General features: G+C 38.9%; 1 protein-coding gene across 28 annotated transcripts in view; it reads right to left on the bottom strand.

Moving 5' to 3' along the window:
- Positions 1–13738, bottom strand: part of THRB (thyroid hormone receptor beta) — a 349913-nt gene that overhangs the window by 30047 nt on the left and 306128 nt on the right. For all 28 annotated transcript variants that reach the window (XM_074312762.2, XM_074312779.2, XM_019745237.3 and 25 more), the window contains one exon: positions 242–342. In XM_074312762.2, the coding sequence (XP_074168863.1) occupies positions 242–342 (101 nt within the window). The remainder of the gene's footprint in view (positions 1–241; positions 343–13738) is intronic.

Below are 13738 nucleotides of genomic sequence, written 5' to 3'. Positions count from 1 at the left end.
TAAGAAAACAGACATCACATTCTCCCCAAACTTCATTTAGTTATTTTTAATTTGGAAAATAAAAATTTAGTTCTTGAACATGCCCAAAAATGAAGAGGATAAGCAGACAGCTGGAGGATCACAGGCCATGAATGTCGGAATTGGGTTTTAATTTGAACTTAAACTTAATGTTGCTTTCTGGTGGAATCGTGGGAGGGGACTGGAGCTGGGCTGAGGTCTGAGCTCAGCCCAGGGCAATTACCTTGCAGCCTTCACACGTGATGCAGCGGTAGTGATACCCGGTAGCTTTGTCACCACACACCACACATAGCTCGTCCTTGTCTAAGTAACTGGGGATATACCCTGTGAAGGAGGAAAAAAGAGGAAGGTGAGATACCATGTTAAACTCAAAGACACCATAGCTAGGAGGAGGATAAGGAGAGGGCAGGAGGTAAGGTGGGTGAGGGAGGAGGCAAGACTGAATTGTTTTATACATTCTCATACAATTTTTGCTTTAGGGTTCACATCTCATGAGCATTTAGTTTTAAATATAAAAGGTAAAGAAAACATTTAACAAGAAAAAATTTAAAAAATCTTTCCCTGACGGAATATACTTCCCCTGATACTTATTTAGTATCTTATCTCACATGTGCAGGGCTAAGAGTAGAACCAGGGTTTCAGAAAGCCTTAGAAATAGGTATGATGCCTTTTGCTGTGCAGGTGGGAACAGACCCCAAGGCTGTTGGAGCCAAGGAACCATGCAGACAAGCCAGGAGGGCTCTGGGTACTGAACAACACAATTTCTCTCCTAAGGCTCATTTCAGACCTTGTTCTCAGGAGACTTGATCTACTTTGGGATTGAGCCACCATGCAGGTAAATTCAGAAAACTCTAGCCAGAAAGGTCCTGGGATATCATCACGTACTCATGAGGTGAACAGGCCTTCAGGAATTTGGCCTTCCCAGGGTCACCCTCGAACTCAACAGCAGAGACTAAAACCTAGATCTCCTGAAGTCTAGTCCTCCAGTATAAGTTATGTGGGTCTTTTTAAAAAAATACAGTTAAGTCCAAGTAGAATGAATAAGGCCACCTAAAAATAAATCCAGTAAGCTTGTGATATTATGATATACAACCCTACAATTCCAGGTAGTGTGAAATAATAGAGGTTCTATTTATTAAGAAAGAAAGAAAATCCAACCATGGGCGACTCTCTTGTTAGGGTACTATTAGTTAAAATTCCTTGATCCAGGAAGCTAAAGTTTAAAAACAAAAACAGAGCAGACTACTTCCCACCTGTCTTTGCCTCTTTCCCTTCACTTGTTCACAATATCCAAACACAAGAAACTGACTCAGAAGGGTAAATTCAGTTTCATATGTATCATCGGTTTACCACAGAAGCACATAGCTTTAATAAGACCAAAAAATCAAAACAAGGTCTGATTTGTTGGGATGTGGAGAATGGAGGAGCTGAGAAAACAAAGTCATTCTTATTTCTGGTCATGGTTCCTTATTAAGTTCTTTGACTCAATAAACTCTTATTGGTTTCAATAAAGATTAGCCAGGTTGAGATGACAGATGATTTACTATATATATTACCATGACATTTTCATAGATCTTTTGTTAAACTAGGTCACTGAAGTCTTACTTTTCAGAAAAAAAAAAAGCCACAAAGAAAACAGAAGAAAATGAACCCTTTTCACAATTTCTTAGAAATTGCTTTGCTCAGACTTTATTTCAGAAAAATGTCCCTCCTTGGGAGAGAGATAAATGGCTTCAAAGTGAGATTTGGTCATGCACAGGATTATCTTTTTAAATATCACAGCTTTTCTTGGTTTACTTCTGCATCATGGAAACCATGAGTCACCTGTTGAGTTTGCTTCAGTGGTTTTAAAACTCTAATCAGACATTAGAAAACAAACAAATAAAACCAGAATTCTGGGAGGTATCTGGGCAGAAAAAAAGGGTCCTGGAATGATTTGTGTGCTCATTCAAAAATTCATTTATTGATGAATTCAGAAAACTTTTATTTAGCATCTACTACGTGTTCAGCACCACGCTTGGTGCTGAGACTATCAAGACAAATAATACGCAGTTTCTTCTTTTGGGAAACGTGTGTAAGCAACCGAGTCTTGTATTTCCAGTCCCGGTCATTTCTCAAAGAGAGAATAAAAGGTGAAAATGAAGGAAAGAACACGAAAGATGCTCAACACCATTGCACGGAAATGCGAACCCAAACCATAATGAGATACCACTTAACATCCTCTAGGGTAGTTATAATTAAAAATGACAGAAAATAATAAATGATAGTGAGAATATGGAAAAATTGGAATGCTCATATATTGCTGGTAGGAATGTAAAATGTGCTTTGGAAAACAGCTGTCAGTTCCTCAAAAGGTTAAACATAAAGTTACACATATGACCCAGCAATTCCAGTCTGCGGTCTCTACCCAATAGAATGGAAAACATATGTTCATACAAAAACTTGTACATGAATGCTCAAAGCAACAATATTCATAATATCCAAAAGGTGAAAACAACCCAAATGTCCAGCCAATGATGAACGGATAAACAAAATGTGGTGTAGCTATACAACAGAATATTATTCAGCCATAATACTCTTACATGCTATAACACGGATGAATCCTGAAAACATTATGTTAAACGAAATAAGCCAGACATGAAAGGCCATAAATTGTGTGATTCCATTTATATAAAATGTCTATAATAGGCAAATTCATAGACACAGAAATTAGATTAGTGTTTGCTAAGGCTTAGAGAGAGGGGAGGATGGGGAGTGACTGCTGAAGAGTACAATGTTTCTTTTCAGGGTAATGAAAATGTTCTGGAATTGTATCGTATTGATGGTTGCACAACTCTGTGAATATACGAAAAGCTATTGAATGAAAAATCATTGTTTTGTATGGACATATTTTGTATGCTTTGAATGTGTGAATTTTATGGCATGTGAAATATGTCTCAATAAAGCTGTTATTAAAAAACAAAAGATGAAAGAAATAAAAGACGTTCCCTTTGACAAACATTTATATAGGTATACGATTTGCCAAGCAATATGCCAAGAATCTTAAGATGACTAAGGTTTAATTTTTGTGGAAGATTTCAGTGTAGTGGGGAAAACAGACAATACGAGATCATCTGTGTATCATGGGCTAGGCACTGGGATTGGGCTATGTCCAGTGTCACAAACGGGAAATCTTTGAGAAGCCTTCCTTCCTAAAGCCCAGCCCAAGTTCAGGTTGGGTGTTCCGGTACTTCCTCATGCTTCTCCAATAAGAGCCCTTTATTATCTGCATTACAACCACCTACGAACTGTTTCTTCTTTTAGACCATAATCTCTAACTCACTATAAGTTTGTATAGTTCCAGCTAGAGGGCAGGGATCCTATTGTTCCTGCTGAACCCCTGATGTCCAGCACTTGGTCCCTTTGATGGATGGTGTCACAGTTTTTCAAGATCCGTGCTATCGGCCAATGGCAAAGAACACAAGGGAGGCGGGTTATATCTGGAACCTACACATTGGAAGGCCTGAAGGCTGGAGGTGTGCCTGAGATGGTCTCGGCAAGGGGTGATAATGCAGATATGTGGTCCAAACTTCTGGTCTAATGAAAATTGCATTAGAAAGTTTGATTTTTGGTGAAGAAACCAAGCTTCCACTCAAATTAAAACGAAGAGATCCAGATTCAAGCTCATCCAGGACCTAGAGATCTGGGGAGGTGCAAACTCCCTAGTCAACTAGATTTGGTCCTGATTTTTTTTGACTCCGCTCTGATCACTAGGTTTAATACAGTGAGACAGGACTAAGGAGAGCTTAAGGGCAACACAATTTTCCCACACTATAGAAATGAAAATCACTATGTCTAGGCCACTTTGATTAAGATGCCATCACCAAAAGTGGGAATTTGAAGTCTGAATTTTATACAACTCGCTCAATGTTTTACATTGGGCTATGTAAGTTACTCTCCATTACACTCAGAAGAGTCTTTGCATGCTGGTTAGGATTCCCCTTTACATGATCATAAACCCCACATCCCAAGGTTGCATACCACTGTCTTCCAGGTAACTGATGGTACTGTGGCTCAAAATTAATAAGAAATAATAACAAAACTTACAGAAAAACTCATTAGGCATTGATGCATTCCAAACACAGTTCTGGGGAGTCCATCCATATGAAGAAATGGCATAAAAATTTCCAACAAGGCTCTGTGTCCAGAGAACTAACTAGTTATTAAATGTGTAGAACTGGGGGCAGGTTATAGTGAAAATGGTCAGATACTCCGGACTTAACTAACATTTACCAATAGACTTCAGCAGTCAGTCTTTATGAATCAAAAACGATGTGTTTATTAGATTCTTACAAAGTCCAGTTCATTTTAGAAAAATTGAAAGATGTAAATTAACAAAACGCAAATTAACCTATCAATTCTCCACCACAGAAATAACCACTGTAGCACTTTGGTGTTTCTTCATTTTAGATTAGTATGTGTGACTGTGTGTGTACAGGGCTTTGAAACATATACAACACAAAGTAACCTTTAAATGACAAAGTAATCCAATTATTAAAACACACACCTACTTGGTAAAGGCAGATGGAATATACATATTAATGTATATTAATGTTGTCAGGAAGGCTAGATCTTAACCTCTTATACAAAGAGGTTATGCACAGTTGATCAGAGTAAGGACTTTTGAGTTCTTGGTGTCAAGTACAGATGGCAGAGATAAAAGAGAAAGAGGTATAAGTCATTTACTTGTAATCTTTTGTTGGGGAGGCAATTATAATACGGTTGGACTCTGTGTTGCTTGTGTGACATACCCTGGGAGGGCCAGAGAACACTAACCAGAGTTAGAAAAATGCAGGTTCCCACATCATATCTCACCCTTCTTCACCATGACCTGCCTGCTTTATCCTTTGGTGTTGGCAGTAGGACACTGAAGATTTTCCTCCTCCCTGTAGCTCAACAATTTATGTAGATGGTTGAACTGTTTGACCTTTAAGGTTCTTGTGAAACTGGGATCCTGTGATAACTCACAAGTGGAATGGGCTCCTTCTGTTTTCTGACTACTGGTGTGATGGATACTTTGTTTTGCTTTCTTATTTCTCTTAAATTATCTTGGAGGGTGGATGAATAAGTGATTAAATATATCTTTAGTTAAATCATTGAAACTCCTACAGAAACATCCGTTTAAATTGGTAGCAGTTACTCACTTACATGATCATACTTGTACACCCCATCCATCTTTTTCTTTTCTCTAAAATATGAACGTTGGAACCATCTTATTTACCCAAAAAAGTCATCACAGGCAATGGCACATCAATAATTATGCCCAGGTCCATTATTCATCGTTAAATAATTTCCAACAGGGAGTAATAGCCCACATATAATAAATAGATAGGTGGGGATTCTCTTAAGGTTACTGAATATACTTGACAACGTCACGTGCTGACCAATTCTCCTAGAGAACTTAACCATTTCTTGCTCTCCTAACTCAGTGTCTCCATCTTTTTTCCTTTCTCATGATCACCAAATGAATCACATGCTGGCAATATGCCCAGCTAAGGAAAATGCACATGGAGTGCTAGTTCAATTGACAGGAGTGGACACTAAATGGATGTCAGTATTGGGTTCTGTCTTGAAACAAATATGAGAAACACAACCCTGGAAGTCACAACGCTCATCGGAGAATTGTATCTGCAAGTTGTATCAGGTGACTGTTAAAGAAGCATGGTTAATAACACCCCAGAAAACAATTAAGACCCATAATGATATGTGATAGTCCAAGGACGATATATTTTCCTCAGCTCTTGTATACTTCAAATGTATCACCTTTTAGACTAATATAAACTATGCTGCCATTTATCAAGGATATTATTATGAAAGGAAACTCCATCTGTTTGTTCAACAAAGGACTTGGAGATTTTTATTTAGCTGACACTTGGCAATGTCTGATTAACTGATAAGTATTATCCTGCATATAAAACAGGTTGACATGGTAAAATGTTACCAACATTTTTTTAACCATTTTTGTTAGCAGCTAAATTAATGTATAGTTCACTTACCATACAGTCAATGACTTTTAATATTTTCACAGAATTTTGAAATCATTACCATAATCGGTTTTAGAAGATTTTCATCATAGCCAAATGAAACCTTCTACCTTTACAAGTCACCTCCCATTCCTCCTATCCCCTCTACCCGCTCTGCCCTAAGCAACCACTAATTTATGTTTCTCTATAGATTTACCTATCCTGGAAATTTCATATAAATTAAATCACAAAAATGTGGTCTTTTGAGACTGGCTTTCCCCTTAGCATAATATTTTCAAAGTTTATGCATGTTTCAGCTAACCTTAATTTTAAAACCTTGATTCTCAAAGGGACTTAGTATGTGGGAGGAGAAAGTTGTGTACATTTGCACTAGAAATCATGCAACAACTAGTAAGCTTAGCTTTTTAGTTTGCACTAGATTCAAGGCTTTCCTGTGTACGTGTAAAATCAGAAGTCTGGCTAGTTTAATTCTTTTGAGTGAATCATAACAGCATTTCAGATCCCAGGAGAAAAAACACTGGCACCTCTTGTCACCTTGGCAGACATAGCCCTTAGGGAATAGATTAGAACATAAGGCAGATTAATCTTGATGGTAGATGAAAAGTGAAAGGTGCTGCTTAGATCTAACAGAAGGGGAGAGGAACTGAGCTCAGAGACCATTTCCAATCTGGCTGATCTGACCTTCTGTATAAGACCACTTGCTAGCAGAAACAGTCCTGGCATATAAAAGGAGCAGTGGGATTTCCAGTCAAGATGGCAGAGTAGGTAAACTGTGTGCTTACCGCCTCTCATGATCACATAAAAATTACAACTAAATTACAGAATAACCATCATTGAGAATCACCTGACATCTAGCTGAACTCAAGCCCTACAACTAAGGACATATAGAAGAAGCTACCTCGAGACTAATAGGAGGGGCAGAGATGCAAAATGCGCTGATCTCACACCCATGTGTAACCATTAAAAATCAGGAGGGATATCTAGGCATCAGAGGTCCCCCTGGAGGACTGAGTGGTCCTACTGTCACACCAGGCTCCCTAGCCCAGGGTTTCAGTGCCAGGGAGAGAAGTCTCCATAACTTCTGGTTGTGCAAACTAGTGGAGATTGTGGCTGAGGGAGACAAGGGTGGCTGCAGTCCCAGATCCACACATGGACTTACTAATGGACTCACCTGCTCTGAGCTCCAGTAGTAGGGCAGCAGCTGAAAAGGTGCCAGGAACATACAGGGAGGAAGTGAAGTGTTTGGCTTCAGCATGAGGGCAGGAGGGGCAGCTGTCTCCCAGACAGAGGAGCTGACAGAAGCCATTGTTTCTTTTTTGAGCCCTCCCCCATCCCAGGGTGGAGATTCAGTCAGCCACCACATCTGAGTCTCCATCAACTTGGCTAACACCAGTTATTAGACCCTCCCTGGAGATATTGAGACCCTGCCCCACCCAACTTTTTGGCACTCCCAAGCTGCTTCCAGTGTTTTTTTTTTTTTTTTTTTTTCCATACAAACCACCTGCCTTGGCTCATGCTGCAGACTTTCTTAAAGTCTCTCAAAGGCTCACAAAACCCAAACAAGCAGCACCTGGCTTTGGTGTGTCCCATATCTCTGTCTGAGCAGCCCTAAGCCTAGTGACACCTGGCCTTTGCTCATGACTTGGCATCTCAAGGCATCTCCAAGTACAGCACAGGTGGTGGCCATCTGCAGAGTGCTTTGTGGCTCATGCTAGGCAGGGCACAGGATGTGGCTGAACTTCACCAGCAATGGGTCCCCTCCCAGGAGGCCCTGGGGCTGGCATGCCCCGTGGCCAACTTTAGACTGAGCTGGAGCATCACCTGTCAACCTCCAAGGATGACACACCTAAAGGGCAGACTGGGCAGGCACCAGAGCCCTGCTAAAGCAAATTTTGCTCTGTAGGGTCAGTCCCTGTACCACAAACTCTCCACTATAGTCACAGCCAGACCTCACAACTAATGAGCCTGAGGGTCAATCCCTCCCACTGACATACAAACAGCAATCAAGGCTCAACTACAACAGGATGGTGCACACAACCTACACAAGGGATAAACCTGGAGTATCTGGCTCTAGTGACCAGGGAGACTGCCACTGGGCCACACAGGACACCTAATACATAAGGCCACTCTACTAACACCAGGAGGCATAGCAGCCCTGCCTAATACATAGAAACAAATACAAGGAGGCAGCCAAAATGGGGAGACAAAGAAACATGTCCCATAGAAAAGAACAGAGCGAAGCTCCAAAAAAAGAACTAAACAAAATGGAGACAAGCAATCTACCAGATGCAGATTTCAAAACACTGGTTATAAGGATGCTCAATGATAAGGGAGAACTACAGCAAAGAGAGGAAACATAAAAATGGAGATACCGTGTTTTCCCGAAAATAAGACATAGCTGGACCATCAGCTCTAATGTGTCTTTTGGAGCAAAAATTAATATACTAAATATTATATTGTATATTATATTATAAAAATTATAATATAATAAAAATTAATATTATATTAAAATAAGACCGGGTCTTATATTAATTTTTGCTCCAAAAGATGCATTACAGCTGATGGTCCGGCTAGGTCTTATTTTTGGGGAAACATGGTAGAAAACATAAAAAAAAGTCAGAAATAAAGAATACAATAACTGAAATGAAGAATATGTTAGAGGGAATCAATAGCAGATTAGATGAAGCACAGGATCAAACCAGCAATTTAGAAGATAGGGTAGCAGAAAACACCCAATCAGAACAGTAAAAAGAAAAAAGAACCCAAAAACATGAGGAGAGTTTAAGGGGCCTCTCGGACAATATCAAGCATACCAACATTCACATCATAGGGGTACCAGAAGGAGAAGAGAGAGAGCAAGGAATTAAAAAACAATTTAAAGAAATAATGATGGAAAAGTTCTCTAACCTAAAGAAGGAAATAGACATACAAGCCCAGGAAGCACAGAAAGTTCCAAACAAGATGAACCCAAAAAGGCCCTCATCGAGACACATGATAATTAAAATGCTGAAAGTTAAAGACAAAGAGAGAATCTTAAAAGCAGCAAGAGTAAAGCAGTTAGTTACATAAAAAGCAACTCCCATGAGACTGGCAGCTTATTTCTCAACAGAAACTTTGCATGCCAGAAGGGATTGGCACGAAATATTCAAAATGATGAAAAACAAGGACCTACAACCAAGCCTATCCAGGAAAGCTATCATTTAGAATTGAAGGACAGATAAAGAGCTTCCCAGACAAGAAAAAGCAAAAGGAGTTCATTACCAAAAAACCAGTATTACAAGAAATCTTAGAGGGATTGCTTTAAGATGAAAAAAACAAAAAAGATAAAAAAATATGAATAATAAAATAGCAATAATTACTTATCTATCAACATTTATTTTCAATGTAAATGGATTAAATGCTCCAACCAAAAGACATGGGGTGGCTGAATGGATAAGAAAACAAGACCCTTACATATGCTGCCTACAAGAGGCTCACTTCAGATCAAAAGACACACACAGACTGAAGCAAGGGGATGGAAAAAGATATTTGATGAAAATGGAAACAAACAAACAGAAAAAATGAGGTACTAATACTTATACAGATAAAATAGATTTTAAAACAAAGGCTGTAATAAGAGACAAAGAAGGACCTAGTAATCCCATTTCTAGGTATTTATCCAAATAAACCCAAAACACTACTTCGAGGGGATGTGTGCATCCATATGTTCACAGCAGCATTATTTATAATAGCCAAGATATGAAGGCAATCCGGGTGTCCCTGAATGGATGAATGGATAAAGAAGAGGTGGTACATATATACAATGGAATATTACACAGCCATAAAAAGGAAGGAAATCTTGCCATCTGTGACAACATATATGGACCTAGATTGTACTGTGCTGAATGTAGTAAGTCACACAGAGAAAGACAAATGTCATATGATTTCACTTATAAGTGGAATCTAAAAAACAAAATAAACAAACAAAACAGAAACAAATCATAGGTGCAAAGAACATTTTGATGGTGGGTGAAAGGGGAAGTGATTAAGAAGTACAAATTGGTTGTTACATAGTCATCATGGGGATGTAGGGAATAGCATACGGAATATAGTCAATAATATTGTAATATCTATGTATAGTGTCAGATGGGTACTAGATTTATTGGGGTCATCGATGGGAAGGGGGTGGGGAGAAGGGTGAGAAAAGTGAAGGGATTAAGAAATACAAATTGGTAATTACAAAATAGTCATGGGGATGTAAAGTAAAGCACAGGGAATATAATCAATAATGTAGTAATAACTATGTATAATGCCAGGTGGTACTAGACTAGTCAGGAGGATCACTTCTTAAATTATATAAATGTGTAATCACTATGCTGTACACTGAAATTAATATAAAATAACATTGAATGTCAACTGTAATTGAAAAGTTAAAAAAGAAGGGAAATGTAAAAGGGAATAAGAGGTTCAAATTTTAGGTATAAAACAAATAAGTCATGGGGATGTAATGTACAGCACAGGAAATATAGTCAATAATACTGTGATAACGTGGTACGACGTCACATGGTTGTTGGATTTATCATGGTGATCACTTCTTTAGGTATATAAATCTTGATTAGCTATGGAGTACACCTGAAACTGATATAACATTTTATATTAGCTATATTTAATAAAACTCTAAAAAAATTAAAAAAAAAAAAAGGAGCAGTGGTTATCATTGGTCGTGGCAAATACTTTGGACAGTTCAGAGAGGTGAAGAAGGTCCATATTGCTGACTCATCAACTTAGAGCCAGCAAAGAACCCTGAATAATTTGAGTCAGGATATTAGATGAAACTATATTTTAGCCCCTTTAAGGAAGCTAAGTCATTAGGATGTTTAGCCATTCTTCCAGTTTTACAATGAACCTCCTCAATGTATCCCACAGCTCAGACCCTTCTTAATTTAGTTTTTTCCCCACTGGCACGCTCCTCCCTGTGTCCTCTATATACTTAAAAAAATCTTGAATGGGTCATCTCTTAGCTTCTTCCCATTATACTAATCCTCATTCCTTTTACATTTAATTCTTGGTATTACGCACCAAGTTTTGCATCCTATTAATCTTTAGCCATTTGATAAACACTATATCCATGCATCCATCCATCATCCGTCCGTCCGTCCATCCATCCATCCATCCATCCATCCATCCATCGTCCTTTATTTATTTGTTTAACAAACACATATGGGCCTAGTGTGTAAGACAACAGGTAAAAACTTGAAACAGCATTAACTTGAAAGGTATTCTTTCATTGCTGTCCACAAATTCCCAGCAGGGCTGCCCCAGAGGTTCCCTCTTCACAAAACCTTTCCTCAGAAGAGCAACCATCTTTCTGTCCTTGTCTATGACCCTCGTGGAATCACTGAGCATCTTTACTTTGCACTTTGCTCTTTGGCTGGCTGGGCACTCGAGGCTGGGGGAAAGAAAACACTGCGCGTCTCAAATTTTCAAACGCTAGAGGACTGAGGGCTAGGAGGAAAAGGGAAGCAGAATGAGGGCCAGGTTGGAGGTGTTAATCGAGCAAAGGGTAGAGGACATGATGACAAAAGACTCTGGATTTCCAACATCTAGAAGTCTTAGGCTAGAAAAGGGGGCAAAGCAAGTTTCAGATGATTTCTTTTGACTCGAGACTTCCTGATACTGAAATATTTTAATTTTTAGGGCCAGACTTGGGCATAATATAGTTTTGTGCACAAGAAGAAGTCCCCCACTCAATTTCCTTCTTCTATCCCTGTAGACTCAATTTCTTAGTAGCTGACATAACCTTTCAATTCACAATTAGAGCTAAAACACTTGCAGATGCAAATTACTAGGTTGGTGCAAAAGTAATTGCTGTTTAAAAAATGGCAAAAACTGCAATTATTTTTGCACCAACCTAATACTAGGAAAGGAAATAGATTGGTATCAGTCCAAATCTTAATCAAAAGGGGGTAGACACACTGGCAGTCTACAATGCTTGGTTTGCCAAGTGTTTAAAAAAAAAATCTCAGCCAAATTTTTTAAGACTAGGAGATATATAAAATCCAGATTTCTTGCTTCGTATGAAAAATTGGAAGATCTGGCAACACTGAGCCCACATTCCCACAAGGCAACAACCAACTGAACAGAGAAGGGCAGCTCACATCCTAAGAAAGAGTTACACTTCCGGGTTCTCCACAGTCAGCTCCACTCCCTGTTCGTGCCCCACTCTGAGGCTAAATGTCACTTGCCGTGTATGTTAATTCTTGCATTATGTCTTCTTAAAGAAATGTTTCATACAATTTTTATCTTTGTCAAAAGTGGGAAGGCAAAAGTAATTCAAGAACAATGAAGGAGAATATAATTCTTTACGGAAATGAAAAACATGTTTTAAAACATACGAACGATGTATGTGCTGCTTGAAAAATTTAAATTAAGCAGTCCTTCTGAAACCACCGTGCATCGCTCTCATTACTATCAGCTCTCTAGTGCTTGTAGGCATGAGAATTTCAGAATTCTGGGACTCATGAGATCATTTCTTGTTTTAAAAGAGGGGATGGGTTAGAAAGCAAGAAGGTAAACTATATTAGAAGAGTTTGGGAAGGGGAGGAGAGGGGAAAAGTCACCAGAAATTGGCACTAGCTGCCTTGGATTTTGCGTTAAGCGTCAATTTATGGCATTGGGCTTACACAGAAGCACCCACAGTTACTTCATGTTTTGTATGTTTGAGAAAAACGTTTGCCTTTTCCTTTATCAGAATGAGATTCAAGGTTATAGCTCTAAAAATGTGGGCTATCAGCTCTTCAGCCTGATGTTATAGGAAGGGGAAAGGGCAGCTGCATTTGTCATCAGGATAACGTCACGGCTGTTATAAGCTGTACTGGGCTCCCTGCAGGTACAGCCTACAGTCATGGTAGGTGTGAATTTCAGAGTGTGAAGTAAACGAGGTTGTTATTAACTTCCTGGTGCTTATGTTCTAGGCAGAGTTGTCATAAACAAGCATATATGTTGAACAGCACCCGTATTCAGACCATGAGAATGATCTACAACACACATATGTAAGTAGCATGTTGCAAGCATATATGTACAGAGGGTGTCAAAAAATGTATACACATTTTAAGGAAGGAAAAAACTGTATTAAGACTGTAATACTCAATATATACCAATAACAAAAGATGACTACAAGTCACGTTTGACATCTGCAATTACAAGAGGGTCTCAAAGTGGTTACCATCAGCGTAATTTTAATATAGTATTTTCCTTTCTTAAAATATGTGTACTTTTTTTTGGCACCCTCCGTATATGTATGTTCAAGTGGTCTCCATTTTGAAACAGCTCAATATGCAAAAATCTAAGATTTTCAAGATAAAAACTGAGGAAGGATTTTCATGTTACAAAAAGATTCTTTACAAAAGATCCATTACTTAAGATGGTCTCTAAATGTAAGTTCTTTTAATGCAGTGGTTCTCAACCAGGGCTGATTTTGCCCCCAATGGGACATCTGACAATATCTGGAGACACTGTTGGTTGTCACATGGGGAAGGGGGTGCTGTGTGCTACTGGCATCCAGGGCATAGAGGCAAGGGACACGGCTAAACACCCTACAAGGCACAGGACAGCACCCACAACAAGGAATTATCTGCCCCTAAATGTCAATAGTATCAAGGTTGAGAATCTGTGGCTTCATACACCGTAAATATAACTTATTTTCTTTTAAAACAGGT

Source organism: Rhinolophus sinicus, chromosome 5, assembly GCF_057876585.1.
Source record: "Rhinolophus sinicus isolate RSI-liver-muscle chromosome 5, RSI-T2T, whole genome shotgun sequence".
Taxonomy (NCBI): Eukaryota; Metazoa; Chordata; class Mammalia; order Chiroptera; family Rhinolophidae; genus Rhinolophus; species Rhinolophus sinicus.
Note: the sequence above shows the minus strand (reverse complement) of the source record. Positions and strands in the feature narration are given on the sequence as shown.